This window comes from Siphateles boraxobius, unplaced genomic scaffold, assembly GCF_051911475.1.
Source record: "Siphateles boraxobius isolate OS27281-9 unplaced genomic scaffold, OSU_SipBor_1 66, whole genome shotgun sequence".
Taxonomy (NCBI): domain Eukaryota; kingdom Metazoa; phylum Chordata; class Actinopteri; order Cypriniformes; family Leuciscidae; genus Siphateles; species Siphateles boraxobius.
The window spans coordinates 13472503-13488488 of record NW_027509193.1 but is presented as its reverse complement, the minus strand read 5'-3'; the positions used below and the strand labels follow the sequence as shown (position 1 = coordinate 13488488).

The 15986-nt window shown below is 35.9% G+C and overlaps 1 protein-coding gene across 1 annotated transcript; it reads left to right on the top strand.

Annotated features, from left to right (window-relative positions):
* The first annotated feature begins 4386 nt into the window (after positions 1-4386).
* On the top strand, positions 4387-15590 carry eps8l1a (EPS8 signaling adaptor L1a). Its single transcript, XM_077212412.1, has 16 exons — positions 4387-4500; positions 4809-4856; positions 6140-6227; positions 6352-6404; positions 7811-7952; positions 8044-8132; positions 8274-8348; positions 8531-8679; positions 9045-9189; positions 9552-9583; positions 9666-9774; positions 10856-10993; positions 11085-11211; positions 12215-12380; positions 12479-12611; positions 15221-15590. Exons 3-16 carry the CDS (start codon positions 6140-6142, stop codon positions 15305-15307), a joined length of 1533 nt encoding a protein of 510 aa, XP_077068527.1. The 5' UTR covers positions 4387-4500; positions 4809-4856; the 3' UTR covers positions 15308-15590.
* The last annotated feature ends 396 nt before the right edge of the window (positions 15591-15986 follow it).

The window sequence follows — 15986 nt, the reverse complement described above, 5'->3', positions numbered from 1 at the left end:
CCTAATAATAAAGTTTCACTTTTACTCCAGTTTACACTCGCAGAAGATGAATCTTTAAAAGTTTTAAGTAAATCTAACAAAATCTGTTTGTCACTTTGCCTACTAATCAGAACTATGATGTCGTCGGCATAAACTGACAATATAAGATTATTTTTACAGTTTGGCTAACACCCCTGCCTAACACCTCTATGAGCTTTAAAAGGAGCACATAAACCACCGTTCACTTTAAGAATACTCTTAACGCCACTGTAAAGAACTTGAATAAGATTTATAACATTTTGGCAAAACCCAAAGGCCTCTAAAACTCTCCACAAATAGCAATACTCAACACGGTCAAATGCCTTCTCCTGATCCAATGAGATTAACCCACAATCTAAATTCAACATCTTGGAGACCTCTACAACATCACGAACCAATGAAACATTGTCAGATATTGACCTACCAGGAACACAGTAGGTCTGGTCAGGATGGATGACACCCTCCATCACTCCTGCTAGCCTGTTAGCCAGGGTTTTTCGAGAGCAGTTTGTAGTCGCTACAGAGTAGTGATACGGGCCGCCAGCACTTTATGTCTGTAAGGTCGCCTTTCTTTGGCAGGAGGGTAAGCACTGCTCTACGGCAGATCAGAGACAGCTGTCCTTCAGCCAAACTTTCATTCAACACCTCCAGAAGGTCCTCTCTCAGTTCTAAACCAGAAAGACTTATAAAAATCTACTGGCAGGCCATCAATGCCCAGCGCCTTTCCAGACTCCATTTCTTGCAGGGCCTTGTACAGTTCACCCATGCTCAAAGCACCAGAGATCTCAGCATTGACTTCCTCAGACACCTGGGGTAAGTCGTTGAAAAATTCAGTCACTCCTGTATTCCGCCCCAAGTTCATTTTTATACAGGTTTTCATAAAACACAACTGCTCTCTTACGAATGTCCGCAGGGTCTGTCAATAATCCTCCAGACTCAGAACGCAGAGCATGGATGACTGCTCTGACCGTTCTTTTTCTCCAAGTTGAAAAAGAACCTGATGGAGCATTTATCTGGTCCACACTCTGGAAACTCGGCCTGACCAGAGCCCCCCGTGTTTTAATACCCAGTAAATCAGCCAACTGTGTCCATTTATTTGACAAAGAATCTAAATACCCTGGCCAGTCGACTCAGCTAATTATTGAAGTTTTAAAATGTCGGTCTCCAATGTGTTCATACTCACAGGGTTAGGGTCATACTCACACCCTAACCCTAACCCCGGCTCACTGACATTATTAACAATGTCATCAGCCGCTGAGCCGTTTTCCTTATTCTTACCAGGACAACCACAAATTAAGTGGCCCACTTCACCACCATAGTAGCATAAATAACATAGTCGAACTCGTCAACTTTGAGATGCAGTGAAAGATCTAGATCCTCATCATCTTTTATGATCATATAAACAAATCGCCTAAACATAACCACATGTTTTAAAAGAGGAGATCTACTTCCAATTGTTATCATTTTGATAGGTGACACCAATTTACCATATCGGAACAAAATTCTCACTAAAGTTTCATCACTTATGAAAGGCAGAATATTAGACAACATCACTTTTTTGGATGGCATGGAAAATTGGGAGAACATGAGTAAAAAGATTCTCAATAACTATTTCAGTCTCAACTAATTCATTTACCTTTTCAACAGAGCTAAGAAAGATGAAGGTGGCACTGTTCATTCTGGAGGCCGACATGATATTTTCATGCCCAACAACCTCTCCTGCAGCCAGGCTACAGTCTTCACACTCCCCGCGGACGCCACTTTCACTCCATGGCGCCGCATGAGTTTACTCAAACCGTGCATACGTGGGGCCGTCATGCTACCCACAAAACAAAAAACGGTAGCACGCGGCCCGAACAAACAAATAGACCACCACTTTTTAACAATAACCCAAACAAGAAAGAAAAGCGAGAAAAGAAAGAAAGATTCACTCACAAGCTCACTCACTCACATTCACTCGCAATCGCTCCGCTCACACAACAGTCACACGTCACACCGGAAGAGAGTGTGTGTGTGTGTGTGTGTGTGTGTGTGTGTGTTTTATTTGTGTGTGTGTTGTAGCACTTGCTGAATGAGACCTGGCAATGTCTTGCTTCTCAGGAAAGGGGTCATCTTATGGCAGTTTATGTCTCTGTACAATCCCAATATAGGCTATGCCTCCACATCAATAGTACACAGATATGCAAGTCACCCATGCCGTTTGCACTGATGTCCACCCCCATACCATGACAGATCTTCGCTTTTGCACCTGTCGCTGATGAAAGTCGACCCTTTCATCTTTGGGACTGAGAACTCAATGTCCATTTTTCCCAAAAACAAGATGAGACCGCAGCACAGAATTCCACAGTCTTTTAGACCATCTGAGATGAGCTTAGGCCCAGAGAACTCAGCAGCATCTCTGCATTGAACTATAGCTTTCTCCTTTCCAAACAGAGTTCAAGTTGCATTTCCTGATGCAGCATCAGACTGCTCACTTGTAGTTGCAGTACAAACGAAAAACGTAGTGGTAAAATAGTTGTGTACTCAAAGTTTACTACTGTTACACTTAAAGTATACTTTAAACGTATACTTTTATATACACTAAAAAAGTTGGCCAATTTAGTCCCAATTAGTATTGAAATAGTACACTTACAAGTCTGGTATATTGATATTAGTATACATACTACATAAAGTATACTTAAAAATGTATTGAACTTTACTAAACTATATTTAATAAAATTAGCTTGAGCTTAATTGAATCCAGTGAGTCAAATCTTTTGAACCCTGGTTCTGTAACATTTTCTGCAGGCATTGCATTTGCCCCGACTACCATTCATTTGCAATCATGTGCGACAGGATCCGGGAGACAAGAAATACAAGCTTATTGTTTGGTTAGGAATTTAGTTTGATTAAGTTGTATGCAGTGTCATTACAATTAGTTACTCTCTACTTTTTTGTTAATAGAACGTATGGTGAATCCTGACCCGCAAATTTATATGAGGAGAAGACGATGTCACAGATTGACCACCTCGGCTGAATTTATAGAACACAAACAAAGATGCAGGTTTGCACTGTTGTTGAAAATGGTAGATGGAAGACTATTTTCCACAATCTGGATTTATAAATTTGCTAACTATTTATTATTAAAACAAAAGGCATAGAGCTTAACACATCCTCACTGCAGAGCCAAATGACGTCCATCTCCCCCTCTCTGGGCGTAATGGGTGGAGTTATGGGTAGGGTTAGGGTGTGGTTGGACCTCTCACTGGATGTAATGAGTAAAGCTAGACGACAAACTCCACCCATTGGCTTGGCAGTCAGCAGCCTCATGAATTTTAGATATGACGACGGTAGGTGGTGACAAGCAAGCTTTTTCGAGTGAATCATTGTATCATCTTTCATCAACGAAACATCTTATTTTACTTTATTAAAAATTTTGCGTGTCTAAATCTATTTTGAGATTTGAGAAAGAGTGTATAATTATTTGTTCGCTTAAAATATTAAGATATAGTGTACCTTTGTGAATGAGAGGAAAAATAAATGCAATTACTGTAGGCCTAAGTGTCATGTGCAATTTGATTCACAGTTCCTGGAAGGATGAACAGCATTTATGCTCTTGGTGATCCAGGCAATAGATAGAATCCTTATCAAAATATCACTGCAAGTGAGAGGTTACGTAAGTGTGGGAAGTGTATGAAATTCTTCCCAACTAATGATAGCTGCTTCCTGATTATGTTTGACTGAAATAATAAACCGATAGTTTTGCAAATTTTACAACAAACATTTACAGAATAAAAAAAGAAAGTTTCTTTTTTTGAAAAGCAAAACAACAACACCATTACATTAGTAATACAAACTGTGCAACAAGTACTTTGTTGTAAGATATTATCACTAATTGTATTGGGTGATGACAGCACACACTGCATAAACTGATAAAGACAGACAAAAGTATATGGCAAACACTGAGGTAACAGCATTTCTACCAGAAAGACTCGGAAGGCGAGATGATGTCACAATGACATTTTTTAATTAAAAGACTAGATAATGAAAATCAAAATATTGGATGGTAAAGTTCTCAGGCCCCGTCCGTAGTTCACATTCGGAGGGTAGCGGACTCTGCATATCCTGAGGATGAAGGCAGGGGTGCAGCCGACCCCCGGGGAGGTATGGACAGGGACCATCCTGATGGTGGTGGGGAGGATGGAGGTGAATGCGACATCACCTGTGAACTCAAACATGTGTAAGTAACGATCTTTTATACTCAAGTTAGTGACTGGATAGGTCAGGAAGTAATACGGAACATTGAGTCCTAGCAGAACTTTACACTAAAGCTTTCATTTCTTAACACCTGTGAGAGACAGAGAAACAGTGGACTAGGAAAAAAAATAAAGAGATAGGGAGGGTGAGAGGAGAATGACAGATCTAGACAAACAAGCCTAGCCTGAACACTCTGAACTGAAGCAGCAACAACGCAGTTCTTCACCAAAGACAGTTTGTGGCACTGTGAGTAACTAATATTTATCACTTGTCTTTATGTGCGAATACATGTATTACTTTTAATATTTTCCTATTTAATAATCTATTTTTAGCCCATCAAAGTTTCTCATAAAAATCTATCTGAATATCTATTGCGTTTACTGCCTCTCAGAGGAATGCAGGAATGTATTAACACACTTCCACCTAGGTTTCTATACTCTTCATATCCTGAAACTCAGGCGAGAGAAAGAGCGAAAGAGAGAGAGAGGAAGTCCAGGTTTTCTTCAAGTTAAACAGATCAACTAGTTTTTCTTGTTCTTGTATTCCTCCATTAGGTGTAAACAGAATATGTGACAGAAGGAGGTGTTCACATCTAACACACGGTAAGACTATTTTAAACCAAACATTTAAATAAATTGAGACTTTACATTAATATTAACAATTAGGCAACTGATCTTTTGCTTTTATAGTCACATGCAGAGGCTAGTTGTGATGCACATTGGTAATAAATCAATGCTTTCCATCAAGGATTAAAAATGATTAGCTGAACTACAGCAATGTTCAGTGCGCTGTAATCTCCTATCTTATCGTGTTTTGTGTCTGGTTCCTATTCGGCGATACAATGATATGACAAACAAATCGTTGAATAGATCTCAGCTAATGCTGTGTTAGAAATCCCAAGCATAGAGGCTGCCACACCTCCTAAACAGCAGAAGAGTGTTCAGTCAATGCTGTGATTTTGACATAGTGATTGTGTTGGGCTTTTAATGGAGTTCTTGAAGTTTTCAGTTATACAGTTAACCGTGAAATAAAAAGGAAGGTGCATGATTCTGAGATGTTTTAAACAAAGAATTATAACATTCAAATTGTAATAAGAACAAATGTTTTAGATTCTGCACTATTTAGGTCACTAATCAAATAAGTAAATTTGTAACATTGGTCATGTGAACTCTTTTGTACAGACAGTAAGATGTTCTTGCTTCCACTGTAGCACAAGATGCTCAGTAGATCATTTCAAATCATGCTGGAGAACAGGATAATTTATTTTTGCACAAACTGGTGAATGAAAAGCTATTGTGGACTAATGTGTTATGTGTGGAATGTCAACCCTCTTTATCAACAATGAATGAGTGAAACTCTCAAGCAATCTTGCCTAGACCAGATTTACAAAAGAGAGATTCATTCTGTTTGTTTGGCAAAAAAAAAAAAAAAGTTCTGAACAGACGTGTCTTAATTATAGGGAGTTGTGGTAGTCCGAGTCTTGAGGATTGTTTTATTAAACCATATAAAGAGATTCTCTCAAGCTTCTTGGCACTTCTTCTCACTTTTTGTCTTCTTGCCAGCTTAACAAAATGAAATTCTGTCTGCAGCATCTAATGTTTTCTTCCCAATAGTCCATTGCCTAATAGTCCTTTTTGATATGGGCTGTGGTAGCCTAATGCTGTTTAACTAAAAGGTTGAAAGTTTTGTCTCACATAAAGTGGTGACAAAGGAACTGGAGATATAATTTAATTTAGATTTTAAAAATGATTTGTTCACATTCGTGTGAGCAGGTGACAAGGTAAAGTTTTGAATTGGATGACAGACACAGTACTTTAAATACTTTCTATATAACCTTCGTTTATCTCTTTCTTTTCTTTTTTACGTTTCCCTTTCAATCTCTAAGATGGCTGCTCCTCAAGTTATTCCCAGGAGATTGTCAAAGTCGATCAAAGTACCTCCAAACGACACAGCTTCTAGCCCCGGTCCCACAGGTATATATGCATGTGAATATGTTTATGCATTTATATCTGTCTTTCTGTTTGATTAAAGTTATACAGCAATATATACTTTTGACAATATATGTACATTTTATATATATTTCATTGCTCATCTTAGTAAATGGAGGAGTGAAAACGGATATACATCTGATCCACGCACAGAGAGAAGTTGTAAGTTTGACTGTTACATAAAACATTGCCTGTGTTTGATAGAATGCAGACCCCAAAAATCCATCAGTATTTTAGTTTTGTTTAGCAGAGACCGTACTACACTGTAAAAAATGTTACTGCTATTTACTTAAAAAATGATGGTAACAATATTAGACATAATATTTTTGAGTAGTTAAGGCTTGATTTCTTTCATGGAATCTACCTGATTAAATCATGTAAAATCCCCTAATTTATTTAGTCTATGACGTAATGAATTTAATATTTTTTAGTGAAATATGCTTTTTTATTTTAAGTAGGCCTATTTTTTACTCAAAATTGTGTGAACTCTAATGAATGGACATAACCTGTTTAAACTTGACTTTGTGCTATTTTGTATTATTAAAAGACAGTGTGCTGCACAGCACAGAAACAGACTTGTTACATTATTATTAACAGAGTTAATCCTCATTGAACAAAGCAATATAATTCAGAGTATTAATATAAGCAGTTATTCACAACCTAACCATAAGCCCCACTCTTCTGCACAATGGTAACGATAAAAACATTAAGATAATAGAAACTCTTTCAAATGTCAAACATAACTGAACATATTAACAGATGTTTCCCTTTACTCAAAAACACATGAAATAACACTTAATTTCAAGATTTACTCTTCATTTCCAGCCATGTGCAAAGCATGCTGGGAACTAACAATGGTGTCTCTAAATAGAACCACATAATTGAGCTAATTCTCTTAGCCCTTAAAAGGTAGCCCTTTTCCTTCATTTTTTCAGGTTTATCAGTTCCTCAATTCAAGCCTCAAAATTATGTATGTTTCCTTAAATAATTAGGAAAATGTTGGCCTATCTCTTGGTTTTATTAGTAAAATGTTCTGAATATTTTCAATAAAACACTGAACCACAATTTTCCTAATAAAATATACATAATATTTTTAATTATCAACTTAATTTTTTTAATGAGACTCATTATTCATTTTTTAGTTGTCACACTTTTCACTGAATATGTCTAAGGATTATTTATTTTTTCATTCAGTCATTTATTTAAAAAGAGTTTCTGTATAAACTATAAGTAATATGCAATTATTATCACCATTATTACCCAGAAAAAAAGTAGAGTTCATTGAACGCACGTTGTAACAAACCCTGTTATTTTTGGTAGATATGGTAATCTGTTTTATGGCATTTTACAGCACAAACATCCATTAAACATGACAACTTACCTCAATAAAAATTGTAACAAGTTGCCCCAACCTGAAAAATATGATTTTACTTGGATTTTAGTTTTAGAAGGAAGAGTAATGAAAGTGCTTAAAAGCAACATGGAAAGCCACTGAATTTGTGTAAGTGTAGCCTATTTATCGCTTAAAACCTTACAGCTTACTCCTTTTTTATATCTCCCTCTGTTAGGAGTTGGTGAATCACTGTTTTGCTGATGTGGAGCGTTTCATGGCCCGTCTGCAGGTGACAGCAGTTGCTAAGAATGATCTGGAGCAACGGAGCATGAAAAAGAATAGCAAAAAGAACAGCAAGAAGAATAAAAAGCAGGATGGTGAGAGAGATGACCTCCATAATTCACAAGCCTATCCAAGACCTTCAAAAAAATCATAATCATAAATATTAAACTATATCTATGTTTTTAGTTGGTCTTCTCACGCAAACAGCGACCCCGCCATCAGAACAGGAGTTTGTGGATATTTTTCAGAAGATTAAATATTCTTTCTGTCTATTGGTAAGATAACATATTGATAAATCGTTTTAAATTGTTTTGAGTTTGCAATGTGGGGTGGTTTGGCTAGTTGTGCAGAAATCACAGCTTTAAGAACTTCATAAAAATGCTTGCCTAATGCGTATGTCTGTGTGTTTGTTGTAGGACCGCCTAAAGACGAAAATCTCAGAGCCAACCTCAGAAGAACTCTTGCACCACGTCTTCATCCCTTTGCACTTGGTAATAGAATTACACACACAGCAGACATACAGAGATGCACCTAGACACTCAAATGCACATGCTTAATTCAAAAACTACAGCTAACATATTAAGTTTTCCTCAAAATAAGGAAAGGATTTGTAATCGCCATATTATACGGTATATATTATATAGTATATGGTTTGTTGTTATATGTTCACCAGATGGTGAAGACCACAGGTGGTCCTAAGATGGCAGCAACGGTCTCCAGCCCCGCTCTGACCAGTGGAGCGATCTCTATACTACAGCAGAATCTAAATGAGCAAGAGAAACAACTGTGGATGTCACTCGGGCCAAACTGGACCCTGCCATTGTCAGTAACAAAACTGTTGAATTTAAACTTGAATGGAAATAATACTACAAGAATATCTGCTATCAGTTTGATATCCATTTAAGCTACCCGGCTTAAATGGATAGTTCACCTAAAAATGTTAATTCTTTCATTATTTACTCACCGTCCCTCATGTTGTTCCACTACCTGTATAAGTTTCTTATTTCTGTGGAACATAAAAGAACAACAAATAAGTGCTAGTTGCTACATTGAATTTATGATTATATACATTCAATGAATGGGGATGGTAGTGTTTTAGCTTCAAAAAAGGCACAAAAGCACATCGTAAAAGGGTAAATTCTCCCTTAGTTAAGATTGGTTGACCATCTATAATGTGTGTTTGTCAGCTCTCAACTCAACTCAACTGTGTCTCCATACAAACCTGTCTTTCTGGATGGTTGGCAGCCTATGGTCATAGACGCGCATGGACAACCAATTGAGGACCCCATAGAGTCCCAGCACAAACATGAAGCTCTTATACAGACTCAGCAGGTGTGAGACCTGATATAAGAACAAGCACAACCACAATAAAACCTGAACTGTATATCAGAACTGCCCCAACTTTATCTACTTTTAAGTCTACTCTTAGGACTCATCTATTTTCTTTGGAGTTTAATATATCTTGACTTGCTGTTTTATGATTTTACTTTTATGCTTTCCACCTATTTTAGAGCTTGTGTTTTATTGTTTGAAAAAAAAAATTCAAGTCAAGTCATACATTTTTCTTCTCTCTTTCTTGTACAGCACTTTGGTCAACTTCGGATTGTTTTTAAATTGTGCTTTATAAATAAACATTGTATTGTATTGTATTGCATAAACCACAATTCATCACCTTCATTTCTCTTTCTAATCAGACACGTCTAACTGTACACCAGGAACATGATGGGTTAGTATGGACCAGTCACCTGTGTGTGTCCAGTTCCTTTGTGATGGCACTTTGTCTTATTGTTTGTGTGCTTATGGTCTAGGATGGAAGACTCTCTGCCTCCTAATGATGAAAGGATGTATCTCTGCAGTTATGACTTTGTGGCACGAAACAGTAGTGAGCTCTCAGTCTTGCAGGGAGATACTCTGGAGGTACCTTGCATAGACATACACAACAGCAATGCTTACAACTTCCATTTCCATTTATATTTTTTGACAATTTGTATTCCTATACACTATATTGCTCTACCATTCAAGGTTTGGAGTCAGTACGATTTTCTTTTAAAGAAAGGATGCAAATTGATCAAAAGTGACAGTAATGACTATTAAAAGATATCTATTTCAAATAAATGCTGTTCTTTCGAACTTTCTATTCATCAAAGAATCCTGAAGAAAAAAATGTAACGTTTCCACAAAAATATTAAGCAGCACAACTATTTTCAACATTGGTAATGATAAGGAATGTTTTTTGAGCAGCAAATCATCATATTAGAATGATTTCTAAAGGATCATGAGACACTAAAGACTGGATTAATGGTGCTGAAAATTCAGCTTTACCATTTCAGGAATAAATTACATTTAAAAATATTCTGAAATAGAAAACAAACAAAAAAAAATTATTTCAATAATATTTCACAACATTACTGGGGTTTTATCATTAAATGCAGCCTTCTTTTAATATCTTTTTTATAATAATAATTGTAAATATTATAATCTTAAAAATCTTAAATAATCTTACCCAAACTTTGGGTAAAAACTGTATTTTTTTATTACATATATTTTATAATATAAAATTCTTATTATATATTATATAAAATATGACAGTTAAAGTAGCCTACATGGCTATATAAAAATAAAAGTTTCTAACAACATGATGGTGGGTTTTTATCCACCTTACATGTTTTATTGTATATGTAGGCCTATTTTATTATAGCCTACAATTATGTATATTAGGCTATTATGTAAAATATCAATTTATCTCTTGCATATCTTTTGCCTACTAGCATTTAAAATAGTTCTGAGTATGGTTAATTATTTCTGTAATTGCCGACCAAAATTATTTTTATTATTTTAAAAGAGTTCTTAGCACACATTTTAATATAGCCTATTTAATCTGTATAGTAATCAGTGCTTCCTCTTGAAAATCACCACTGACACATGCTCCCAATTCACTCCGTTTCCCCTCATTTTCTATCACTTTGTCTCTCTGTCTCTCTTATTTTCTCTGTCTCAGGTGTTAGAGTCATCAAAGCGATGGTGGAAATGTAAGAATGATTACGGTCAGATTGGCTTTGTTCCACACAATATCCTTGAGCCGATCAATCACGCAGAAGTTGACACTTCCAACTTAGTAATGCGCAACCAGTCCATGGTAAAGGAATTATGCACGCACACATGCAATCAGCAACCCATAACACACTCACATGCTCAGTCACAAACTAATTCCAATCATATTTTTATAGAAAGCTCCAATCTCTCCACCGAGAGCAATCTCTTTTTATGCTGCACCCAATTCCTCAGGTGAAAAACTAGTCCGCCCTGATCCACGCCCCCAAAGTATGCCACCAATTGGAGGCGACGGAGAGAAAGGTAATGTCTCTTACCGCAGTACTTGTAAATTAGTCACTTCTAACCAGTACTACAGTCTCACAAATGCCTTTTTTTTCTAAGTATGATTACAAAGTGAAATACTTTGGGGTTATAGAGGATGGTCAAGTCATTATTTCTCAGTATTGCATACAAGAAAATGAACAAACCTGCTTTGTGTCATTCAAAATTCATTTTATTCATAAAATAGTACACAGCTCTCAGGAATACTTGATTCTGATAAGTTAATCGTTACATTCTTCAATCAAATATGTTTATATAATGGCCTCTAAACTGTATGTTTGGTCATTTTCTTTGGCAGCAGTGTTTAAACACTGTCCTTGTTTCATGTAGCATTCTGGGGGTTCTTTTTTCCTCACATAATTAAATAATAAATCAATTAAAATCAATGTTGATTATATTAATTATTATATTATAATAATTTATTTGGTTAGTTGTTTAACAAGCTGGATAAGTATTGTAATATGGCCAGTATCACATAAGAAACCCCCTTCAGAATAATAACAGTGTCATTTATTATTATTTATATACTATTAGTTGTTAGTTATATCTTAAATGATCTTTTATTTGAATATTATTAGTATTAATAATATTATTATTATATTTTAATTTAATTTTATATTTAATTGTATGTGGTTCTGTTATTTTTATTAGTGTTTTATATTTATATTTATATATCTTTAATTATTTTTTATTTCAGTTAGAGTCATTTTATTACTTCAACATAAACTTATTTCAGTTAGGTAACTTTAAAAAATCAACTTTGTTTCATCGAATATATGGTTTATTTTATTTCAGCTTTAGCTCTAGTTTTAGTTAACAATAATAACACTCAATAATTACACTCTCTGCGATTTCTTGACCGACTGACTTTATGTTGTCCCTTACGTTATATTCATCAGAGAATGTCATAAATCTTCAAATTTCACAAAAGTATATTTTATTTCATTTTATTTCTTACTGTAATATTTATATGTGTGAACAGCAATGTTGATGAATGATGAGCTCTTGCAGCGACTGGCCAATGGTAGAGCAGCATCAGTACGGCCAGTGGTAATTAATAAAGCGAATGACACAACAGCACCGCTGGACTATCACTCTCCCACAGCTGAGGTTCAGGAGTGGCTCAAGGCCAAAGGCTTCAAAAATTAGTGAGTAAAACACACACATCTGGACATGATGATCTGGAGCTAAAACTGATCTAAGACGTCTGAAATTTGCTCGTGTTTTATCTATATCTCTGTCTCAGCACTGTAAAGAGTCTGGGTGTCCTAACGGGAGCTCAGCTCTTCTCTCTGAATAAGGAGGAGCTGCGTCACGTTTGTCCAGAAGAGGGCATCAGAGTCTACAGCCAGATCATGGTGCAGAAAGCACTGCTGGAGGTACATCGCTCACTCCCAGAAGCATTCTCACAGAATACCTCTCATACCTTCTAATGTTTCCCATTGGCAGTTACACAAAAAACCTCGCTCTTGCAACAACTTCTCTTTTTTGAAGATGTGTTGTTTTGTTTTCACTGGTGCGAGAGCAAGACAACTTGTCACCAACATGAGATCACAGCAATAGCAAATCACAACCATCCAAATATTTCCAGATGGACAAAATCAAGTGCCACCCTACACTCCTGGGCATAATAAAATGGGCCAAGCCCAAAATGGCCAAACACTAGGCTTTTAATTGACTTACCCACAAATGAATGGTCAGGAAATTAGCCAAATTTAAGCAAATGCACTACTTAAAAAGCCATTGCTGTCTCAGAAAAACATCAGAGACAGAATGAAGTTTTAGGCAGAATATGGGAAGTTGTGTGGGGAGTGATGAATCACAATGAAACACCAGTTGCACGGTGATGCTCCAGAGCGGTGTCTTCAAAAATCTGCTGAGAAATATGGTGAAAAATGCATCTCCACCTCAGTGAAGTATGGAGGAAGAGACTGAGTCATTGGCCCTCATTTATCATTCTTGCGTAGAAACGGGCGAATATGTTGGAGTAAGATTATGCTTACACTCCTCTCACCGCCTGATTTATGAAGCTGTGCGTACCTTTGAAATCCAGGTGTACGCAATACCTGCCCTTGATAAGTGCCGCGGCTGAATACGATCGTCATTAGAATAACACGCCCCTATATCAAGTATCCGCTTCCCCCACACCCTCATTTTACGCCATGGACACACGGAAGACGGCAAAGAGGAGACACTTCTCTGGAGATCGAGACCATCACCATCATGAAAAATTATTATTAAATCAAACAACAATATTGTTGATGATAAATTCAAAGTTAATTGTATTTTTTTTCAAAACGCTATAAATCCATCCATTTTTTGTCTAAAAAAACAACAACAAAAACAACAAGAGAACATGCAACATATAATCAAGGACTCATACTATAAATTAATATAAATTAAGTAAGTGCAACTGCATGAAATAAATAAAAGCCAAACAAAATAAATAGTAAAATAAATTAAATAGTAAAAATAAAATAAATATTTCCAATGTCACGTTCCAATATTGTCCACCACATAAAACAAATAATTTAAAAATAACACACAAATACAGTCCTTAAATACAACAATGTTAAAAATACATTCAAATCATTTAGTAACACATTTAGGCTAATAGTAATTCGTGCCGAACTTGAAAAAAGTAATGATAACAATATTCAGGTCTACTATTAGGCTACGTGTTGTAGCCATTAACTAAGTGCATTTAGTTTCATATTTGTTAAAAAATAATAATGTTATTTTTTCCCCATCTATGTTGATTATGAAAAGTGAACATAGGCTAAGATAGGATGCGCAATATATGGGGAGACATGCTCAGACATGATTTTGGCCACTTAATTAAGTTTTGTTTTGTAGAAAGCCTTTCTTTAAAGTGAATTTCGTTTTGTATAAATTGTATCTTAATTTTAATATTTTTTTCATCAACCAATTGCCTGGATTTAATAAATAAGAAGCAAATAGCAGACAATATAATCATGAGTCATGACATGTAGGCGCGGGCGCGGTCCCTTGCATTGCACGTGAACTGGAGCGCATCTCTTCACAAATTAACCGAAACTCAGTATATGCCTCACAGACATGAGAAATATATCTATAAAGAAAGCTTGAAATGTCTTTAAACGAAACAATTATAAATGATAAAGAAGGCGCGTTGACTACGGAGATGGTGATCATCAATTTAATCTTTGCAGACACAACACTAGTTTATTAATAGAAATAAAATACAAATTTATTTTTAAAAATGGCGTTAATCGCGTTTTGGAAAAGAGCTCCTCATATCTTTTAGTTTGTCAGTGCGTTTTGTGGTGTTAGGAATTGTTTTTCTGCGCATTTCCTCACTAACTCAAAACGTGCGTACATGTACACCACCTCCTGACCTGGCGTAGGATTTGAGCGTGCCGTACGCCAACGTCCATATTGATAAATATCAAAGTCACTGTGGTTTTGGGTGTACGCCAGGTGTACGCTGAAAATTTGGTGTACGCACTTTTGATAAATGAGGGCCATTATCTCCAGTAATTTACTGACCAGAGATTTGTGATTAAAATGGTTAAGATCATTAAAAGACCACTAAATATTGTGCCATTTTTGGCTTGGCCCATTTTTTTGCCCAGGAGTGTACATTTCTTCTTGTTCAAGAAGCTGTTTCACTCGGATATATGTCACAATAGGGAGATAGACCATCACAACTTTCATTTCATGCTGACTTTAAACAAAGAAACATTAAACAAAGTAAATAAATATTCAATTTAAATTACATATTTAACTAGGTAATTCGACCAAAAGCAAAATGTAGTGAAATAGCATTTTCACTTACAGTATAAAAGTTGAATAGTCTTTAGTATAAAGTAATTTGTCAGAACTTCTCAAACTTGATTTCTCTCAGTGAATGGTTAAAGTGTCTGGAAATAAACAGAACAAACGAAAAAAGAGAGAGAATTGATAAGAATTGAAAGATGATTATCTTCGTATCTGTACTCGTTTGCAGGATGTGCGGAAGGCCACTGAGTTGGAGACCATAATGAAGAAACAGAAGATGAAAGTTGATCTGAAAGCAGAGGGTGGAGAATTTTAATGGATATCACTTTCACTCACACGTTCAGAAAAGCATTTATGCCAATGCTTTAACAGACAAGTGTGGCATGAATCAAGATCTAGGCTATTTAACCATAATGATCTCTGTTGTTTTTATGTTATTGATAATATATATATATATATATATATATATATATATATATATATATATATATATATATATTATCACCATTACCGCTTAACTCAACATATATAAATTCAACCCTGTATATTGCTTTAAATATTGTATTTTAATGATAAATAAAGTGAATGCAAAAAATAAACTATTCTTCTTTTATTTTTTTCATTTTTAAAAACACTGTGCAATACAACCAGAGCACACCGCACTGGGTATTGTATTCCAGAATGCAACTTGACCTTTCCATCGCTAGTTTAAAGTTGCAGTAGGGAGTTTTGAGAAAATGTTGACTTAGCCTGAAAATTTGAACAAGCACAACTTACAGGTCCAACCCCCTTGCTCTCTGCTGCGCTACAGCCCTCCCTCCACAGCTCCTCCCCCACAGCGGAGCCTGCCGTGAACGCGCAGGCTAGTAAGCAGGGCCACCGATGACGGCGGATTATAAACAGTTATGGAACATTCACTAATAGGGACGAAACATCAACAATATCCTTTACATTGACTATGGCCTGCCCATACTTTGACTACAAACTTGGTCCTC

What these genes read in the sequence shown, in the direction of transcription:
- eps8l1a (XM_077212412.1), top strand. Translation starts at nt 6,140, where the DNA reads ATGGCTGCTCCTCAAGTTATTCCCAGGAGATTGTCAAAGTCGATCAAA. An exon ending in CCAAACTGGACCCTGCCATT is followed by an intron (nt 8,680 to 9,044) that starts GTCAGTAACAAA and finishes TGTGTTTGTCAG; the next exon opens with CTCTCAACTCAACTCAACTG. An exon ending in TAATGCGCAACCAGTCCATG is followed by an intron (nt 10,994 to 11,084) that starts GTAAAGGAATTA and finishes ATATTTTTATAG; the next exon opens with AAAGCTCCAATCTCTCCACC.